This window comes from Lonchura striata, chromosome 10, assembly GCF_050655825.1.
Source record: "Lonchura striata isolate lonStrDom1 chromosome 10, ASM5065582v1, whole genome shotgun sequence".
NCBI lineage: Eukaryota > Metazoa > Chordata > Aves > Passeriformes > Estrildidae > Lonchura > Lonchura striata.
The window spans coordinates 10,910,689-10,933,159 of record NC_140712.1 but is presented as its reverse complement, the minus strand read 5'-3'; the positions used below and the strand labels follow the sequence as shown (position 1 = coordinate 10,933,159).

General features: G+C 37.7%; 1 protein-coding gene across 1 annotated transcript in view; it reads left to right on the top strand.

Annotated features, from left to right (window-relative positions):
- Nucleotides 1-22,448, top strand: part of MINDY2 (MINDY lysine 48 deubiquitinase 2) — a 33,133-nt gene extending 10,685 nt beyond the window's left edge. Inside the window, exons 4-9 of the mRNA XM_021532051.4 lie at nucleotides 2,427-2,585; nucleotides 3,426-3,528; nucleotides 4,082-4,224; nucleotides 12,217-12,390; nucleotides 13,323-13,496; nucleotides 14,870-22,448. Coding sequence (XP_021387726.2) covers nucleotides 2,427-2,585; nucleotides 3,426-3,528; nucleotides 4,082-4,224; nucleotides 12,217-12,390; nucleotides 13,323-13,496; nucleotides 14,870-14,989 — 873 coding nt within the window. The 3' untranslated portion in view covers nucleotides 14,990-22,448. The remainder of the gene's footprint in view (nucleotides 1-2,426; nucleotides 2,586-3,425; nucleotides 3,529-4,081; nucleotides 4,225-12,216; nucleotides 12,391-13,322; nucleotides 13,497-14,869) is intronic.
- The last annotated feature ends 23 nt before the right edge of the window (nucleotides 22,449-22,471 follow it).

The window sequence follows — 22,471 nt, the reverse complement described above, 5'->3', positions numbered from 1 at the left end:
GAAGCATACAGACCACTGTTTGTAGTTTGTTTTTGTCTGGGCTTGACGTAGAGTAATAATTTTATGCATGTGCTATTAGTGAAGAAAAACTCAGTATCTATTAACAGAAGACAGTTTTCCCCCCCGTTATAAAATAACAGTAATGAAGTAAAATGGGTTTTATGGAGGAAGTGTAACACAAAGGTACTAATAAAGGTGTATAACAGGGTGGTTGCTTTTTGGAGGCTTTTGTTGCATGTCTTTCAGTTGCTCTGTTCAGTGGTGCCTGCCAGAGTTTCTCTGAGGATGTAAATGGAGTAAGAGAGATCTGTGTTCTTAATCGTGATGGACAAAAAGAGGTTGATCCTGTGTTATGAAAGGCAATATTATTTGCACTGGCCACTATTTATATGTCATTGCAGAATTTTTTCTGTACTGAAGATAATAGTAGTTTTAAAAATTGTTGATTTAGTATATATTTTCCACGCTCTGTCTATAGTCATAGCTGATTTTTTGGTTACTCACGGAAAAGTGAATTTGATTTTTTTAATAGGTATAAAGTTTCAAGGTAGCTCTGTTTATTCTTAGGTAATTTTTTCTTGTTCTCATTCAGTGTAGAAAGCCAAATTGAGTAACTTGAGATTGATTTGTATTGTATTATAGGAATTACTTTTGTAATAATGAAATTGGCTATTTTTTTCCACACAATTCTGTGTTTAGAAGGTTATAGCCATAATCAGCTTATAGGAGGGTGATGAAAACTATTATGCCTGGTGAAAGTACGTCTGTAGCTTTCTTATGCTCAGATATATGGGTTTACTATGGGTTTTATATGGGTTACTATAAATGTCACATACCTGAAGTTTTTAACCATGTAATTTCAAAGAAGCCTTCTGTTCTGGAGATTTTCTAAGTTGCTTTGAAGGTACGGAACTAGATAAAGTAGAAGTGATAATGTTGAAATTGTAGTGAGAAACTTCTGTGGTTTTCTGGTCCGTTTGATGTAATCCTGCTTTGTTTGCCAAGTAAACATTTACAAAATAAATGCAGCTATTGTCTGTAGATGTATGGCCTGAATTTGTGGATGGCTAGTGCTGACTTACTATGGACTTCCTATTCATTCAGCAGAGTAAGATTATGGCAAAATTTCTTTCAAAACAGGTTATTATATTTGATATCTGGTCCCTCCTAAAGACATGCTCTTGTTAAGGTAGTTTGGTTTGCTTTTAAAATTATAAAAACTTAAAAGGTAAAGCCAGTCTTGAGAATTACTTCAAAATCTTGCTAAATTCTAAACCTTGTGACAGCAAAGTTGTCAGTAAGATGAAGCAACATGTTGTAAGGTAGTGGGAGCTGTTCCATTCCTGGTCATGGAAACTTGACAGAACAGGGCAGTTAGAGGGCTACAAGCATTAAAACTCTCATTTGTAGCAGCCATGCTCTAGTGCAGATTCTGATCAGAAGACAACAGAAGCAACTGTCTTTAACCATCAGTAGTTTTAGTCTGTGGATCTTTGCTGTCTCCATCTCCTGTCCAGTCTGTATTTCTGGTCTCCGTCATGCTATTTTCCCATTGTTATAGCCTGAATTCCTCTTAAACAACAGAATGTTGCAAAACCCAAAAATCCCCAGACAAGCAATAAAGTGCCTAAGTTTCCCCAAATCTTTTGCACATACTTTCTGACCCTTGTGGACTTTTCTCGCTTAGTGGAAAATTCTTTTTCCTGCATGTTGGGAATTTTTTTATCTGTTGCTTCAAGATAACAAGTTAACAAAGCACATTTTCTTTGGCTCATCTTTCCTTTCTGTGATTGAAACTTTGTAACTTGGTAATTCTCCTTAAGATTCCATTGGGATCACTACTATAATAAGTGCTACTTTCATTACTTGTTTCAACAGTAGAATCTACAGACCATTTAAAGGTTTGCCCATAATAAGATAGAAAATGTTTTTTTATTAAAGAAAAAAGTGGTGAGCCATTAAGATTCTGGTTCTCAGTACTGAACTCTGAAATTAGAGTTGGCAAGTGTGTCTGTGTAGATCAATCATTATGTAGTGACAAGTACTTCAGCCTGGCTTGTAAGGGAAGGCTTTAAAGGGGAGAAGCCTCAGGAAAAGTCCGTTGAAGACTCCATTACAATTCAGTTTTCTTGCAGACGTCTGGCTTGTGGTTTTGGGAAATAGATGTAAAAGCAATCAGAACTGCCTCAAATTAGTTTATGGGTGTAAAAGAAGAAACAATCAGAGGTGATTGGAGGGAGTTTCTTACATTTTATATATCTTCTGGTACAAATGTACAAAGTGAATGTGCATTTAAACACCCTTTAAAATATTTTTTTGAAGTGTTGAGTTGATGAGTACTAAATGATGAAGAGTTACAAGAGTAACCACCAAATGTACAAAACTCTGTTGGGTCATCTGTTCTTTCCTTTTCTTTCTGTTGTCAGAATATGAGTGATGCAATGGCAATTCTGCATAAGTTGCAGACGGGTCTGGATGTCAATGTGAAGTTCACAGGTGTCCGAGTATTTGAATACACACCTGAATGCATAGTGTTTGATCTTCTTGATATCCCCTTGTACCATGGATGGTTAGTGGACCCTCAGGTAACTTACTCTGTTTCAGTTTATTGAAAAAAAAGTTATTCTGATTGTTACTGGTGGGAGGGGAGATATTTGTGAATTTTAACAAGTCAATAATGAATACAGTAATGAATTTTTAAAATCTAATCAGAAAAATTGAGGAGTGAATACAGACTGTGTGGTTCTTTTTAGTGCAGGAGCCTTGCAGAGCCTGGGTCTGTAGTCAAACTACTTTAAAAGCCTCCTATGACTCTGTAAAGGAGAATTGTTTTTCTGAGGGAAGTAGCAAGTTGCCCCAGATACGGTGTCCCAGTCATCATTTTTGAAAGCTTATTAGAGAACACTTGGGAGGAATGCAAAGTTACTTTCCTCCTTTTTTTAATTCTGATTTATTAGTCACTGCTATTGAGAAATGGGGATGGTAGAACTGGTTGGAGAAAACTGCATCTTTAGCAAACATGTAATTAATTTTTAATTATATTATTTAATAAAAAATAAAGTGGTATTGTTTGCTTAGGGGGAAACTGGTGAGTTTGGCTGGAATAATAATGCCTAAGAGTTTTTCTTTTCATGCCTTGTTGAGAGTTGCTGTTCTCTTACTCTGGCCCAGCTATCCAACTCATGCTGTGTTCTCTATCTGCCTTAGCTTTTGATGCTAAGGGTTAACTGAAGGATTTAAAACAGTATCTGAAACAGCAAAATGTGTAACACTCTGGGCTAAAATGTTTTGGCCTAGATTTTTTAAGGGGATAACATCCTGTCTTTACTGAATTCTTATTATCTTATTAGTAATTGCCACTGGCTTACAAGTGTGTTCTGTTCTTTTCAAAGATAAATTCTCCATGTTGTTCCTTCCTGCTGCAGGTTGCTGACATAGTAAAAGCAGTTGGTAACTGCAGTTATAATCAGCTGGTGGAGAAGATAATTTCTTGTAAACAGTCAGAAAACAGTGAACTGGTTAGTGAAGGTAAGTAATGTTTTTCTGTATTTTATCAAAGTATGTGCCCTGCTAAATCTAAGTTAGATATTTTCCACATGGGTGATACTGAGTAGAGATAGAGGTGGGAAGAGCTGCATTCTATGTGCTGAGCTGTTGTCCCTGGGCAGGCACACAGCACTGTACTTGTCTTCTCAACTTCTCTGATGCCTGCTCTTGATCTATTCAATACATTTTTTCAAAAGCTGGCAAGAGCTTCTCCTGTTGTGGCAACATTTGGATTTCAAATTAGCTGTCTATCTCCTATAATTGGAATATTAATTATATACTCCATTACAACAAGAAAAAATATGAGTAATATTAGAAGTGAATTTAGCATTTCTGAACATGGGAAGGTTTGTTTACAATGCGGTGATTTTAGAACTTTGAAACTTGTTGTCCACTCTCTTTATGTGTTCCCTAAGGCTTGTGACAATATGGGGACGTAGGGGAAAGATAGGAAAAAAACTGCTATTGTTACCAGGTCTTACATTAGCAAGTGCATAATAGGAGACACACATAACAGTATGTTTTGCTTTTGTAGGGTTTGTAGCTGAGCAGTTCCTCAATAACACAGCTACACAATTAACATACCATGGACTGTGTGAGTTGACTTCAGCTGTCCAGGAAGGAGAGCTTTGTGTGTTCTTCAGGAACAACCATTTTAGCACCATGACCAAATACAAGGTACATCCAGCATTTTTGTCTTTATTGTTGTGTTTTGTGTTTCCAAGCAAGTTACAGTTTTCCACTGTCTTGAAATAAAATTAAATTCCAAGTTGTTATGTATAAATATGGCTTAAAGGTCTGTAGCAAGTGTTACTTAGGAATTATTGATTACAGTGGTTTAGTCACTGGGCTCCATTACTACTTTAAATCTTCTTGTAGCCTTTCCCTTTATGTTCAATTTACTCCCTGTGTTAACTCTTTGTATTTATGTATAGTTGTGTACACTTCTTAAATGGCTTAAATTTTCTTGCAGTTTGTGGTTGGCCTGATTAAGGTTACTTTAATTAATTTCTGGTTTCTGAGGATCTAAAAGTTTGCGTTACATTTGGGCCAGTAGATGAATAGGCCTATATGCAAAATCCCAAACGTTTGGAGAAGTGAAATGAGCTACAATATTGGTTCCCTTCGTTAGGGAAGAGAATTTCATTTAATTATTTTTTATCTGTATCTGGGGAAGCAAAATGGCAGCAGTTGTGAAAGGAGTATTCCAGGATATAAAAAGCAAGTGTCAGCTTGGTTAGTGCTTCTGGGACTCCTTCCTCCATGGAATGGAGAATCTGGTTTGGCAAGTTTACATTCATTTATGGAGCATCTTCATGCTAAAACAACTTTACTTTTGCTAGGATGGTAGTGTAAGAGTTTTTACCCTTGTATAGGAGGCTTAAAATTATGTTTTGGTTATCTGTTCTTTACTAAGACTTTCATTTCATGTACCTTTATGCTTATGAATAATGGTAGTAAGAGCAAAATAAAGAAGAGGTGTGTAGCATGCAAAAAAGTTAAGACACCACTGGTTGTGTCATTATGTGATAATACCAGATACCTCATGCGAATGACACTTTCATTTCTTACTACTAGTCCTTTTTTCCTCCCTCTGTTAATCTTGACTGTCAGTGCTAATCTTTGGCATTTTGAGTAACTACTCATAAGTTGAGCTAAAAGTCTGAACAGTCCTGATAAATAATGATTAACTCTACAAGCAGGTAACATTTGATTTTCTGTTAAGAGTACATCTGAGATCTGTTTTAAATATGTGTAAACAATGCCACTTGCTTAAAGCAGTAGGACAGGTAAAAGGATATTTCTCCTCCCTTCTTCCATTTAAATAACCCAAAGTATGAAATACATTTGTGTGGTCAAATATTTTCTGATGCAGCTCATTTAAATCACAATTTTGAGTATAGTTTTTCCCCTCTCTGCTTTTCTAAATTCAGTTCTTGGATTAGCTGGTGGCAGCTCATACACTGTTTTACGCTTTCATTATGGAGTGGAGTGGGAAGAATAAACCCCAACCTCAACGTAGTTTGGTTTTAAAAAAGAAAATAGTAAAACTACAGCTGTACTTTCTGGGTACAAATTGTATCTAGAGGTGCAGGTGCTCTTTTACTTTGTTTAAAGGCCATTCCAGATAAAATACATAAATCCTCCTGTAAATAATGCATTTTTCTGCTATTATTAAATCCTGTAAAGTAGTATTTGTATTAAATACAGTCAGTGAGTATCACTTTGACCTGTAGATTATAAATGCAGATTAATTTTGTAAAACATAGGCTCTTTGTAGTCTTTTGCAGCCCAGTATTACATTAAAGGGTAGGACCTGGTGTGTGTCTGTGCTTTATCAGCTTCACACTTGTAAACATTTACTTCTCAGTTGAGATCCTTTTTCCTTATAGAAATGAACTGCAACTCTTTCAATAAGTTAAATATCCTCAGCCAATATTAATAATACAGAACAGGTTAAGGCAGTGAGTAAACATCTGTGTCTTGAGTTTTACCTGTAAGAACTAAATACAAGTCCTAAGACATATAAAGTTAAAATATTTGAAAATGAGTATCGTTTGTATATTTAAGGTTTGTTTCTGCTCAGTCAAAATGGTTTTAATCTTGTGCTTTTAAGAATTCTTAGCATTTTGAAATGCTATATTTTGAAATAGAGGCCATTATTCTTGTTTTTCACCATCATTATGGGGAATGACCTTGTAGTTAGTGTTTAATTTCCATGTTATTTACATATTTTATTTCCTGAGGTTATGGCTTCTAAACAGTGTTCATTTTGATTTGGATTTCTGCTGAGCGATACATGGCAGAATTTGAGATATCAAGAAACGTTTTAATAAAGACAGAAAATAAGTTATAAATTGATGTTTAAAGGCCAACGACAACTCTTTTGCCTCCTACCTACCCAGCTGTTTGCAGTAGCTATATGTCTAGGGGATCTTTTTTATCAAGTCAGAAATAGACTTAACTTGGGCTTTTAGCCAAGATTAGCTATCCAGAAATTTTTGGCCCTCCAGGATACTCATGCAAGTGCCAAATGCATTGCTGCTGAAGAGTTGAGATGTTTTTCAACTGCTTCACTCCTTCAGTCTCCTGGGTTTAATGCTCGCTCTGTAGATGGAGTTTCCTCACAGTTTGAGCAATAGTCAGCAGTAGCTGGACTGTGGAGAAAAGTCCATCCACTGGAAAAACTGGAGATACAACATATGTCAGGAAAAATGGAGGTATAGAATTTCTAGGGCAAGAATGATGCAATTATTTTTTCTTTTTCTCTAATACTGCCTTTCTCTCCTTCCCCTCCAAACCAATACATGGAAATAAATGTCTAAATAAAGCAGTATAAAGTTAATCAGAAGGGAATTACACATTTAATAAGTTATGTCCATGTAATAAAATAAGTGTATTTTTAGAAACACAGCTTAAGTAATTAGTGATTATTATTATAGCTAAGCTAATGCTTGAACTTTTATTTGGCAGCTTTAATGTACAGCTGTACATTAAGAACCTGTACACTGGTGATATTTTTAAAGTGCAGTATGGGTTTTTTACGGCTGATATTTTAGTGAAAGGACTTGGATTCCCATACCATGTCCATTTGCCCAAGTAATAATTTTTTTTCTACTTCCTGTCCCTTCAATTGCATACTGATAGTCTTGGCTCATGTGATTGTACAGTCTTAATTCTCAGCAGTTAAAAATGTGATTTTATTTTTTTTGCCTTTGCTTTTCATTATGCAGATAATAAATACATCAAATGGTAATTCCCTAGATCAAGGAAAAACAGGACTGTAAAGAGGGGATCAGTTTGGTAAGAAGATCTTAGTTCAGTTGGAATGTTTTTCCCACAGACTTGTTTGTAATAGAACCTGTGTTCTTTACTGAAAAGTATCGAGACACTTACCTGTTTGAATTTTTAATTATGTTTCCTGCTTTATAAATGTTGTGTTTCTGCTTCAGAACTCAACAGATACTTTTATTCAATACAAGGGGTATTTCATAATTGCACTTTTTCCTTGGACATTTAAGATTGGCACATTAGAGGCAATGAATATAACTGCTTAAAAACATGTTTAATTTTCAATTTCTTAGTAAGTGTACAGTTCTTAGGCTGAGAGTTACTCTGAATTCAGTAGTACATACTTTCTTTAAAAAAATACTTTAGTATATCTGAATGTTTTAAGTGTTAGAGACAATTAAAACAACACTTATTCATCAACTTAAAACATCTTCACAAAAATAAAGGGATCTCATCCAGAAGTCCAAGAGAATATTTACGTACTATTCAAAACATAAGGCTTAAAGTGTTTGTCTTTACTCTGTGAAGTTATTGGGCAGGTGTTTGGTTTTCTTCTTCAGTTTTCTGAATTGCTGAAAACTTGGTAATTGGCATTAGAACAAGTAGATTAAAAACATTATTTAATCTGATTATGAAATTATCCAAGGAAAGGGTATCTAGTAACATCCCCTGTAGCCTGTATTTGTGCATTTCAGAGAGGGTTTTTTTTTTGTGCAAACCAGAAGACTGAGAGATCCCTGTTTGGGAGAATAATCTTGCTTTATCCTCAGCTTTATTTCAAGGTTTTTAAATGTGAAACTATAAAATCTGGGCATTGGTCTACAAAATCTAAATATTGATTCTTAGGATAAATTATCAGTCATAACTTTGATAAAGTCAACTGTGTCTACAGTAGTTACACACTTGGGAGTTTCATTGTTTTACTCCCTGTTGACTATATTAGTAGTACTTTTGCTGTCTATTACGTGCTGGTATTTTGGGGGGCAGCATTAATCCACAAGACTGGGTATTTGTTAGAAAAACCCCACATTTAAAAACAAAACTAAAAGATAATCTGGTAGTGCTCTAGAAGTGGCCAGTGAAGATTTTTCTGAGGGTAGGAACATTTTGTAAAGCATGACAACTGCTCTCGGTGAGGGGCATTTGAAATCCATTTCTGTGTGCAGTGGTTACCTGAGAGGCCCGAGCTGGGCCTGGGGAGCTGCGCACAGGCCGGGGCCGTGTCCCGTGTCCCGTTCCCTGTCCCGTGTCCCCGTTCCCTGTCCCGTGTCCCGTTCCCTGTCCCGTGTCCCGTTCCCTGTCCCGTGTCCCCGTTCCCTGTCCCGTGTCCCGTTCCCTGTCCCGTGTCCCGTTCCCTGTCCCGTGTCCCCGTTCCCTGTCCCGTGTCCCCGGGGCCGTGTCCCGTGTCCCCGTTCCCCGTCCCGTTCCCCGTTCCCCGTCCCGTGTCCCCGTTCCCTGTCCCGTGTCCCCGTTCCCTGTCCCGTGTCCCCGTTCCCCGTCCCATTCCCTGTCCCGTGTCCCCGTTCCCTGTCCCGTGTCCCCGTTCCCCGTCCCGTGTCCCCGTTCCCCGTCCCGTGTCCCCCTTCCCGTGTCCCGTTCCCTGTCCCGTGTCCCCGTTCCTTGTCCCGTGTCCCCGTTCCCTGTCCCGTGTCCCCCTTCCCGTGTCCCGTTCCCTGTCCCGTGTCCCCGTTCCCTGTCCCGTGTCCCCGTTCCCTGTCCCGTTCCCGGGGCCGTGTCCCGTGTCCCCGTTCCCTGTCCCGTGTCTCCGTTCCCTGTCCCATTCCCCCGTTCCCTGTCCCATTCCCCCGTTCCCTGTCCCGTGTCCCCCGTTCCCTGTCCCGTGTCCCGTTCCCTGTCCCGTGTCCCCGTTCCCTGTCCCGTGTCCCCGTTCCCTGTCCCGTTTTCCCGTTCCCTGTCCCGTGTCCCCGTTCCCTGTCCCGTGTCCCCGTTCCCTGTCCCGTGTCCCGTTCCCTGTCCCGTGTCCCCCGTTCCCTGTCCCGTGTCCCGTTCCCTGTCCCGTGTCCCCGTTCCCTGTCCCGTGTCCCCGTTCCCTGTCCCGTGTCCCCGTTCCCTGTCCCGTGGCTCCCCGCCGGCCCGGCCCGCGGTGTGCAGTGCCTGGGCAGGGCGGCTCCTTCCTGCCGCGTTCGGTCCCTCGGTCCCTGCCCGGGCTGGGTGTGCCGCTGAATGTGGCTGTGCCTTCAGCGCTGGGAAGAGAACGTGCCTGGCATTCGAACTGTGCTGCAGAGCCAGGCTGGAGATAGGGCCTGTTTTCTTGTTGCAAGTGGAAGAACTAACCCACCATGAGAGGCTACATTGCAGCTCAGAGCAGAAGAGCCAACTCCTCTTGCTTTATATGAAATTATTGCCAAAGGTTCCATGAATTTTAGCAATATTGTGAGAGTCCTGGTTGGGTTTTTTTGTGGAATCCAATTTAATTGTACTAACACGATGTAAAGATCAGAGAAGTTGGTTAAAAATAAGGGAAGGATAACTTTGGATCTCTGATCTGTGATTTCCCATTTTCCTTTCATTCCAATAATGTGACCAGGAACACTGTCCCTTATCAGGTACTGTGTTGGTTTGCTAAGCTTTGTTCAAGTGAAGCACAATGTTTGAAGGTGTGCAGTTGCTACTGGAATTGCAGTGGTGGTGTTCGGGTAATGTGGTGATATGTCTTTCATTAGGGAGCTGTGTTACATTTATTTTTTATTATTTACTCTAAGGTGACATTTTTACAATCGGTGTTCAACTGAGAAATTCTTACATAGAATATGAATTGTATTTAAGATTTGAAACTATTTCTATATAAGATAGAAAGGTCTCTATTTCAAACAAGTGTTAGGTTTAATTCCTCCTTAGATGCTAGATTCTAGTTCCGTGAAAGCAATGATATACCTTAATATTTGTGTGTGGAAAAATTAAGCTTATAATAGTTTGGAGATAGGAAAACTAGTATTTTCACAATTTCACTAAGCTACAGAGTTTATAGGCTGTAATTAAAAATGTATGGCATAATAGAGGAAAACCTGAGAGACACACACACCACCCCCTTTTTTAGGTTTTGAGTCAATGTACTGTTCAAAATAAAACTTAAAAGTTCAAATACATTTTATCTTAAAAATTCTGGGATTTTTTTTTACATCTTTTTCAAGACTTCGTATATACAAAATGTTGTGAAATGGGTACTTTCTGCAAACTGGAAACGTTGGGAAAGTACTTCCTTTTATTTGCTTCAGGTAATTTTAAGTGTCAGGACAGGAGTATCATTGAGTTCTTAGGCAGGTTTCCAAGGGAGAGATGATTTCTTAGATCATGTTATGTGATCAGACTTGTTGCTGACACTTGTACTTATGTCTGTGAAGTCCCCTTCATCCCTGTGCTGGCTAACTCCCATTCCACAGCTTAAACATCCAGTAGAACACAACCTGTTTGGTTTTTGTTTGGGTTTTTTATCTACTCTATTTTGCCTCGTGTATAAGTGCCTGTCATGGTATTAGGTAATACTGTAATAATTATTGTATGTGAGTCTTCAAATAATATTTTTGTTATATCAAGTAACCTCCCAGCCCCAGGAGGGGCAGCTGTAAACAGAGAGGGGTTGACGAGACGTGAGTGGAATTTCAACATCTCCCTTAGAGAGTTATTTAATGACTTCAGAGGAGTTCTGTATGTGTTGAGTATGGACAGAGTTTCCATTTCTTTCCTGTTTAGCCTTAGAAATCATTAGAACAGGATCTGCCTCTTGCTTTGGTACAACTTCAGCACAGCAATCTTGGAAAACTCTTTGTGTGCTGCTGGAATACAAATACCAAATTTTTTGTGGATGTCACAATAAACTTGATTTTTACAGCTAAACCACTGCTACAAGTTTTGTAGTGAGTGTCTTGATCTGGTACATTCAGTCATACTAATGGGAGCTTCACTCTTAATATGCTCTATGGTCAGTAACAACATTCTTGATTTGGAGTATAATCCTAGAAACATGATAAAAAAGGTAGGATGAAATAAATTGATTGATTTAAATGGAACTTTAAACGGGTATTTTATGCTGCTTTGCTGTCCCTCAGACATGCAGCACCATCTCCTTTTACTGGGAGCCTACTTCAGTTATTTCCCTTTGATTTCAGCTCCTCTCCCACTCCTTCATCCTAAGCTTGCATTTCATTCTTTCAGTGCCTTGGTAACTGCACTTGTTAGCATTGTCTCCTGCACTCCAGACCAGCCCATTTTATATTTTCAGACTTTGAAATCAAGAAATTTGGTGTAATGGAACTTTAAAGTTATTAAAGTGCCAACAAAAGCAATTATTGGTAACAAGTGAAAGCAAGAATCTTAAATTTAGAGCTTTCAATTGACAGAGACCTCAAATTGTATCAAAACTCATGAAACATGAAGATAATGACCATTTTGAGGTAATGCCTCTTGGATTGTTTGGAAAGATCACCTTTGTCTCCATATCTTACCTTTGGAATTTAATCTGATTACTCCTAAGATTTAATGTTTTTGTTGCCAGGTTTTAAGTCTACTTCTTAGGTGTATTTCTAAAGAGCTGTCAAGGTATATAGCTTGAGATAGATTAATATATTCATTAATGTATAATATATTGATGTTTTATATTAATTTATAGTCAATATGAACTTCCATTAAAAATGAAGAGTTGCAAGATGGAATACAGAAATGGTGTGGCTGTTAATTCAGTAGTGATTTTATCTGGTGGTTTAATGCTGTATGCTGATTTATTTAATTACTAAATGTGCTAAAAACTCTAAATGAATGTTTTATTGGAATGCAACATTTGTATCATTTCTTCTACTTAGATTGTACAAAAGTTTTGTTTTTTTTTTTAGTTTTACAAGTTTTCCTTGTTCTTCTGTATAGGGTCAGCTTTACCTGCTGGTGACAGACCAGGGCTTCCTTACAGAAGAGAAGGTTGTGTGGGAAAGTTTACATAATGTGGATGGTGATGGGAATTTCTGTGACTCTGAATTCCACCTGAGGCCTCCATCAGACCCTGAAACTGTCTACAGAGGGCAGCAGGATCAAATAGATCAGGTACGGGATTTCTGCCTTTCATTTTAAGTGTGTACTGATTTTTAGTCATATTTATGTGTAATTCCACTGATGTGTATGCATGTGTGTATACTCATACATATTTGGGACTACAAAACCCCTTTAGGTAATTAGACTGGGGCTCACTTGAATGTATTAATATGGTTTTGAGGGACGAAAAGTAAGACCAACTGAGTAGTTTGGAAAATGGGATTTTAATCTCTCAGAATCCACTTCTGCTAAGTCCTCACTCAGGTGAAATGTTGCCTCTGTTTTGTTTATGGAAACAGAAGCAGACTGTGGAACTTCTTCCTACATAACAAACTCTATTGAACTCATTAAAATTGTCATAGCTGAACTTTGCCTTCTGCTACCCACTTGGCTGAATGCAGGACAGACCCCACAGCAGACTGTGTCATGGTGGGTGTTAGTTATTCTTGCTGAGACACAGAGTTTGCAGAAGTCATGTCTGAGGTGGGGATGAGTTGTACCAGTTAATGCACAAGTGCAGAGCAAGGCTAAGTTCCATGAAAATCTTGCATTCTGAACAAGTTTATAGTGATCACCATGAATGTTTTTTTAAATACTGGGAGAAAATTAATAAGATACTTCTTAATAAATTGAAGCACTGCATCTCTCAGAATAAAAATCTGACAGATAATTTGTTGCTGTCTAGTAATAGAATTTAAAACTAAAAGCAAAATTTTTAAATTAGTTTTTGTATTTTCTGTGCTGCAGCTTAGGCACTGTGAAAGCAGACAGTTCTGCAGTTGAGGCTATAGACAGGTTTTGAAACAAATTCCTGACCTCCATTTGAAGATAAGGCTGTGAGAAAATTGTTGGTACTGTGTAGCTGCACACGCTGAAAAATTCACTTGCTACAACTTGACTCTTTTCTCTGTGAAAAAGCATTAATTCACAAGTTTACTCTCTAGGATTACCTGATGGCATTGTCTCTACAACAAGAGCAGCAGAATCAAGAGATTAACTGGGAACAGATCCCAGAAGGAATCAGTGATCTAGAGCTAGCAAAGAAGCTCCAGGAGGAGGAGGACAGGAGAGCTTCTCAGTACTATCAGGAACAGGAACAAGCAGCTGCTCAGGTCCAGGTAAGAAAACAGCACTACAGAATATGATCTTCAATTTTAGAAAGTATGAGTAATTGCACAGATACATCTGTGCTTGTACACATTTCAGCCTGAGGTGAATATAGCAGTCTTGAGGAATACACTACAGTTGTTGGAGTATGCATGTAGATATGGCAACTGCAGGCATTTAAATACTTTAAAGCAGGATTAACCTTTTAAATTACGGTTTAATTTATACTTAATTTGGAATGATGGTATGAATTAATATGTCAGGTTATAAAGATAGTATTAGCTAGTATTTTACATTATTTGCAGAAGAGCATTCAGCTAAACTTTTTGATAATAGTTAAAGCTTTGTCTTTATTTTGTCTTGTAGAAGTTTGTTGCTGTACATTTTTAGGTGATTCAGACTGTGATCTCATGTGAATCTATTCTGTTGTTTTGAATTAGGCAATTCAGTTTCTCCCAATACACCTTTCTATCCTATACCCGTAAGCAGCTGATTTAAAAATCTTCTGAAAATGTTGTTTATGCACATGTCTATCAAAAAATGAAATTGAACTGAATCTTCTGTGCCAAAGACAATATTTAAGTTGAGGTTTTGTTTTTACATAATTCTTAACCACTGAGGGCTTCAGAATTGCTTTTATTTACAAATATGTAAGAAATAATCTACATAAAGCCTGCATCTTTGGCCTGAAGTATTCAGAACCATTAACTGATAAGTTTAAGCATGAAACAAGAATTTTGACAGGTAAAAGTTATGTTATTTGCACTGTTTGTTGCTTTAATGGAACCAGCAGTACCTAGCTAAGACACAGATTCCTACCTGCCAAAGGTAGAAGGAACTGAAGAACCTGCTGAACAGGATTAAGAGCCTGCTTATTTGCAGCTATGAATGGGTAACAGAGGGAATAGATGATGAATTAACAACTTATGTTGTCTTTGTATACCAGCCCCCTTGCCAAGTTATTAAAAGAGTTTCTAGTCACAAAAAGCTGCTGCCTTACCATTATCTCGCTGTCCATGCCAGCACTTTGACTCTGCAAATAGTGAAATGTGGATTTGTACTTCTAAGAGAAACTAAGAGAAAATTACAACACAATAACACAGAAGCACAAGAAAATGCTTGAAACCGTGTTTTATTGAAACTATTGATCTGTATATGTGGACACAACAGAAGGGACACATGAAACTTGAAATATATTTTCAGCTGACTTGATTTTCAAGAAATACACAACTTTGTGGAGGTCCTGGAGTAGGTATACCACAAACCCTACCTGAACTCTACTAGTTTGCATAATACTTAAACTTGTGAACTTGACTACACAGAAGAGTTCAGGCTGTATGTGCAATGGTGCTGGGTTTATTTCCCATTTATTTTCCCTACACAGCAGGTACAAGGTGCTGCCTCTCCAGCCAGCACAAGACAATCCGGGAGTAACGAACGCAAACGCAAAGAGCCTCGAGAGAAGGAGAGGGAGAAGGAGAAGAACAGCTGTGTTCTCTTGTAACAGAACATGGATTCCATCTGGAGCCAAGTGCATGTCCTCAGAAGCAAAAACAAGGAGTAGAAAGGAAGACAAACCTGTTACATGCCGCCTGTGCCTGATTACCCCATGGATTTTGTTCATGTTCCAAGAGAGGATGGATGACTTTGTACCAATCAGACAGACTTCCTTCAAAGTCATAGTGCGTGCTGCTCAAGAGGGAATTCCAAATCACAGTTGGATGTGGCTGTGCTTTGAGTTAGTCATAAGAAATATTGCACCTTGTAGCTGAACACACAACTCATGGCAAGTCCTGTGTCATAGTGACATCCATTACTCATTACATCAGTTAGTAAGCTATTTTATCTTCTACTCTAAACAAAGGTAATTCATTTTGTGTAAGGCTTTTTCCTGAAGTCTGTACACGAGCACAACGGAGTTCTGTGTTACTTCCTTAGTATGAAACTATATCTTAGGCTGGGTATAGTCTCCATGACACAAGAGCCCAAATAACAGCTGGGCACTGCCTCCACAGTGTGTCCAGATTTCTTTGCTTCTGGATCTGGTATGTTCTTTTTTTGAACCCAGATTTCTACTTGTTACTGCTATCATGGCATCTCCTGGCCAGCTTCCTTGCCCCAAGAATATGTGACTTGATAGGCAGCATACAAAAATTGTCATGAAGAAAATGGGGCATTTACTAAAAAGCAAGATGAATATTGTTTGCTTTTCTTGCAGTTACAAACTGGGTATGGCAACTCAGATGTTATCAGGGTTAAACAAGTAATTTTATAAGTAACTTCTTTTTCTTTTATTATTTTTTTCTCTTGTAGGTAAACTGGACCAGATAAGCTTTTATTTATTGACCTCTCCATATGATAGATGAATGATGAGAGGAAAGTAAAGTCTATAATAATCGTTATTCTATATAAGAATGCAGACTTAAAATAACTATCTGCCTTTTATCTAGAAGTACCTTGAACTTCAACATGACGTTAACGTGTCCACTTGTATATTTAAGCAAGTGTACTGTAGTTAAAAACACACTTTTTTGTTTGTTTTATAAATCATGTATTCTTAAAAAAGCACACTTCTGAAGGGGTGAGAGAGGAGTGAAGCTGCCTCTCTGAGATGGTTTGAAAGGTGGTCAGGTGTAATATTTTGTTTTTTAAATCACTAATTTAGAACTTTTGGAAATCAGATTTTTCTAATTTATGGGAACCAAATAAACATGTTGCATCTTGTAGTATTTATAGAATGCAGAAACAGAACACTTGATGAATTTTGAGGGAACCACAGATCTTCTCCGCTTCCATTAAATAACAATTAGTTAACAATTAGTTCTTGCTGAACCTTTTGATAAAAACTTCTATTTAGTGATTTGTAGATACTTTTGAAAAAGGCTGCTTCTCCTGGACAAGTTCTGTATTCGTGCTCTAAGCCTTAGTGTTCACACAGATAACCTGGGCAAGCTAAGGTGGAATATGACATTCCTGCTTCCAGGTGTTTGGAGAATGTCTACAAAAGTGGGTGCCTGACACAAGTCCATTGGTAAAAAGCCACTTCGCAATTATTTCAAGCAGACTTGCTGCACTGATGGCAACCAGTCATCACACACATCTTTTACCAACCTAGAAGGAAAATGAGATAAAAGAATGTCTTACCAACTAAAGGGCCAATTTGTATCACTTTTCTTCCATGCCTCTTCCTCTTTTGTTTTTCTTCTGCTTTTGTTACAATTTCCCTTTTATAATGATGAAGTAAGGAACAGAAGGAGGTCTCTAAAATGTAAACTGTAAATTTAAAAATATCTTCTCTAGAAAAGTCATGCCCAGAGAAGTAATTTTAATACTTAATGTATGCAGTTCAGATAATTTTCTATGTCAAAGCAAAGGTTGATGCCTTTTTTTTCCTTTGCAGCAGCCTAACTTCTTCAAAAATTAATGTGATGGAGGATCACCAACATAATGACTTATCTACTTTAAGTAGATGAGAAACTATTCCAGTAGTGTCAATAACAGAGACTTTAAGCCAGAATGTTGTTTAAAAACATTCTGTTACTAAAATTTTTCCAAATTTGTGTATTTACTTTTATTTATTGACCTTGAAAAATAAATATGTTAAGCTAAGTGTTTGTTATTATTTTCAGTGACAGTGTCGCCACTTTAACTCCTTTTGGAAGGAATCTAGCTGTTGTGGCTATGGAGTTTATCTCTTTGCCTAAGATACTTGTTCATATTAGAAGAATTAATGTAACATTTCCAGATTCAGACAGATGTGCCTGAAACTTAATACACTGTAGTTAGAGGAATTCTGGTCATTTGGTCCCAGAAGAAGAAGAGTTAAATGTAGTGCTCATCATGAAGTTGCAACTCCCAGATAATTCAGTTTATTTCAATAGAGGAGTAAAGGTTTCAGGAGTAAAGGTATTTGAGATGGAAGGCATGCTGTGAAAACAGTCCTCTGTTAATATCCTTTTTTCTTTACAGGTCTTGAAGCTTTGGAAAAAAAGGTAAAGAATTCCTGAAATCTAGGGCTGCATGAGTTGAACTTGTTAGTGGCAAAAGTTATAAGCAGTTGAGCTTCCTAATACCCAAAATGAAATTCACCTGGAAGCTTAATGTATGCCCTACTGGGAGTAACCATTCCAAAAGCTGTCAGACTTAGTATCTCTGACAGTATCTGAGGTTCAAAAAATATGAACAGAATTGCTTTTATCTATATGAAGTGAGCTTGGAAAACAGTGTTGCATAATATAGTCTTGGAGTACTAGGAAGACAAGATCTACTTTTGTTACTTTTGTTTACTTAATTTGCCTTTTTTTCCTTCTTTTCTTTTTTTTTTTTTTCCTCCAGCTCATGTTCTGGCAGAAGGATATAGATTTATACTTTAAATCTGTTTATACAATTTAGCATGTACATGCTCCAAATACCTACATAATATATACGAAAGTGTCCAGGAAAGTAGATGAGAACTTGTTTTCCACTAGATAAATGTTAGCACATAAAAGACTTTTTGTTGTTGCAGTATAGCTGTGACATAAAAAAAACTACATACAAGTATTCTTAAGATTAACAAAAAACAGCACTGCCACAGAGATAAATGTTTTTCTGTGAGGTACTTTGTATATGCTCAAATCCACCAGTCTTCTTCTGACACTCATGGAATCTGCAACCCAGCAAAGCAGATCCAGAGGGTTGTAGCACCAGAGAACTAATTTAGCATTCCTGAAAATTCACTTAAACACAATACAAAAGCTACATTTTGTTCATATAAGAAATGAAGTGTTCAGAGTTTCTGTGCAGAGCTAGTTTTGTGGCTCCCTGGAGTTCACATGAGCTCCAAGGGAAGCACAGGTTCTGCTGGGATTGCCAGGCAGGCTCTGACTCACTTGGTATGTCACATTATTGTCATGTTTCTTCAAATTTGTAAACACAAGCTCTTGAAAAAATTTTCAAATATGTAATAAAAGGCAGTTTTGAGGTCTTGAAATTAATTTTCTTGTGCATTCAGCGGGAAATACTAAAGTGAAAGGTAAAGCTGATGTATTTTTAACTGAACCATTCTTCATTCCTGCTCCACTGGTTCTGTAACAAAGTCGGCTCATTGCTTGGATCAGCTCTTTACATTAGGATGCTTATTAGAGAATCTATACAAACTACATCCTTCAATACAACATACTGAATTAAGAGCTTATTTTATATAAAAGTAGATTTTTAAAGGTTGCAGCATTAAACAAGTGACTCAGAAAATGCACATTAAGTGATGGAGAAGTCTCATTAGAAAGCATATTACAGAAAAGCAAAAATAACAAGCTGTAGTTCAGTTGCAGTAGAATGCTCCCATTTTTTTCCATCTGTGCTATGATGAACACCTTGGGAGCAAGAAAAATCCAACTCTCAAAAATGTTCATTCAGTGCAGGAATAGCAAATGTCACATGCAAGGCCTGAAAATGGCATTTCATCTTGACAAGTGCATATCCTTTTTTATTAAGCATAACTAGCCAGAGATTATTAGTGCTGAGTGGGACAAGGGGAAGAGGTGAGTGACACCTTCTCACACCCATGTCATGTTCAGAGTCTGTGTGACATTCGGTGCCCCTGGACAGCTCCCTCTGTTCACAGCTTGCCCAGTAGGAAAGCAGTGGATGCAAGCTCAGCTGTGGTCTGCTTTGATGGGGAAGAAGTGCCACAGGAGAATGTTAAGGAGGAAAGAGAGGCTGGAACATAAAAAGTCCTTGTGCTACCTCTTGAGATTGTTTAAGGCTTTGCTGTTTTTTGGACACAAATAGCTGTGGCACAGCGTGTAGTGGCCACATTTTCTCACCTAGGTAATGCCCAGCAGGTTCATTTCCTGGCAGGTTGGCAGTGTCTGTCCCTGGACACACTGCTCTTCACTCTCACTGTGCTTTAAAGTCAGGACTAGCTGTGCTGATACTATGATAGCTCCAAATATTCTTATTAAATGTCAGTTGCCTACTGTTCGGTTTCGGTCAATGTCAGCTCCTGTCACTCTGAGCTCTCCTTGCTGGAGAGTTCTCTCTAGAGAACTTGCTGAAATCTGCCTTCCTCATTCCTTTTCTGGTTTGTAGGATTACTTGTGTTCAGGGAGAAGCCTTATGTGCTGAAATGGGCAGTTCCTTGTTTTTCAAGGTTAAAATCTTTAAATACTCAGTTAATTATCTTTAGAAAGTCAAGATTCCATGTTTCCCTCAACAGCATAGAAAAACATGCAAAAAATAGTGTTATTTTTGGGAAATCATAGGGAATGATTCAGATGAAGTTTTAGCACTCAAAGGAACTGAAAAGTTTGCTAGCTCCGTCTACACAGTGCTTACAGATAGTATAACACTGCTGAACTCCAAGGCAGTGCTGCTCTGATCAGAGCTGAGACACTGCCCGTGCTGCCCTCCCAGCAGTGACTGAAAGAGTCAAACACTCAGCCAAATGTACAGAGACCTTGGGGGTGGCCAGGGACACAAACTCAGCTAAGTTTTATTATTTTAATTACTCTCTTGCACTTCCTTTAGTGCTGACCCAATTTCAGTTTAGGTCCCTTCTACCATAAGTGATACCTGTTGTGAAACATATGGGGATTGATCTAATAGTGTCTCATGAGCCAAAGCCTTTAGCTGAGACAAACTGAGGTTCTCCATCACAGAGCTGGATGAAATAATGGGATACTTGTCTGTCTTGAAGTTCATGTTCTCTTGTTGAAGCCTTTAGTAAAATTTGGATGGGCTTTTTGAGTTAAAACCTCAGCTGTAACTTTGAAAAGTTAAGTTTATGCTAAGCAGTTTTGAAAATTTCACCTTAGTTTAACATTTTTAGATTTATTCTGAATGTGTTTCCAAAAAAGCTGAAATAACTTTTATTTTTGTCAGAAAGCCCATGATGGCTTTTTGTTCCTGCTCACTGGCACATGCCAAGGAAAAGGTCAAAGTTGCAATTAGAAGAAACACCAGTGTGTCCTAAATCACTTTAAAAACTTAAATCAGCTGAGTAATGGGAACACCCTTCAGTTTGCTCATCTCTTGTTTTGGGGAACTCCAAAATATCAATGAAAACATACAATTTCCTCTCCAGTATTTTGGTATCAGGCCAGCAATAGGTCTGTTAATTTTAGGGCTTTTGTAATTGCAGATTAACCAGAGCCAGAAACTGGTTTATCTTAGTTACTGTTGTGTTCACAATTGAGTTTTAGTGAAGCCCTTCACACTGAAAGTTTGAAACCAGGTTCTCTCTGAGGTAACAGTATTTTGGCCAATTGCATGGGTATATATTACCAGTGATCCTGTTAACTACAGAAAAAAGTATTGCTGTGGAAATAAAATCCTTCCATTGCCTGGAAAAACATAGTAGTAGATGGTGTCTTCAAGACACTGCAGATGGATACAGTGAACCAAGGAACTTGCTTGTGAACTTTAAACTATTTGTAATCCAGCTTTTGCATTTTTTATCATTAATAGTTGCAATTACATGTTTGCATTCCATATACTCGGTTTACAGCAGGTATGCTTGCATTTCTGGATTTCTTGCATGCTTTGTCTTAGGGATTGGCAGGTAAAAATAATTTTAGAGAACCCTCTTTAAAAAGTGACCATAGGTAGGTACAATGATTTCAAGAGACAAATCTATTGTAGCAAGGGTTTCTTCTTGTATTTTGATAACACTTGAAATCATTAGTGCTGTAACATTTCTGCTGAAAAGTGTGACTGGTGAGGGAGTTACAGTCCAGACATTGATGAAATAAGCAGGGTTCTGTAATTGGTTTTTCCCTGTGTTTTTGCAGTGTGTACATCTTTTACATGTTGAGCATCACAACTTTGATAGCAGCTCTTAGAACTATAGAAGTATCAAGTACTTGTCCTGTGCCACAGAAATCTATTCTAAATCTGTTACATCTTGCTCAGTATTATGCTAATTCCTTACAGCAATTCTTTATAAGAGAGTGAGAAATACTGTCAGCAGTTTCCCCACACTACCCTGGATAGAGCTTTAATGTTAAAATGACAGAATCTTGGTTTATATTACAGCTTTCAGCAAAACCAGTTCTTATCAAGGTTTTTATTTTTAATTTTCAATTATCCTTTTATCTGGTCACCAGCTGCATAGCCCTTATTTGTACAACTTGTGATAATCACCTTTAACACACATGTAAACTTAGTGAAGAAATGACTGATGGAACATACAAAAATGAATCCTACAAAGTCACCCCAGGTTCTCCACTGCTAAGTCAAATATTTGTGGTCTTAACTGCATTGAATGGGTCTTTTTACAATTAAATGTTTTTTTAAAAGCCCCCCTCCCCCCAACCTGACATATTTTAGCAAAGTTCCAAAATACTTCCAGATTCGTAATGTCTTCAAGATGCCACCAGAATTGTGCAATTCCTGTGTTAAATCAGCAGTTTAGCTGTGTCCTCTTAGTCACCCCATGCTTACCTGATATCTCTTAAGTAAAGCTGATGCGACTCTGGATTTACTAAGAGAGGGGAGAAGTTAAATTTTTTTACTTGTGTTTTAGAGGTGCATGACATAAATCTAGTCATGCAGTATCATTTGTACCAATGTATGTGAATGAAATACTTTTCATCATGTGACACCATTATCCAGCACTGTAATGGCATCTACAAGTTCAACTACTGAATGTTTTGCATTTTAAAAGCCTTAATTGTTTATATTGTATTAATGTGTTTTTAAAGACTATAAGGAAATAACATTTCCTTGTAAATTGCTAAAATAATTTTGAACACAAATAGTTTTCAGAGAAATCCAGTTCTGTATCTTAATACCCCTTTTTGTTTGTGTACCACAAAGCTGTTAAATTCTGTTACCTTTTGAATAGTGTCTCCTGCTATCAGCCTCTCTCTAGTTCAAGGTCTTTACCCAACTGAGATTTATTTTGGTTAACAGTCTTCTGAAACTCATTGTATGTAAATAAATTTAAGTGAGCAAACTTAAATAAATATTTCATTTAGATATTTAAGTTCTTTCCTAATAATAA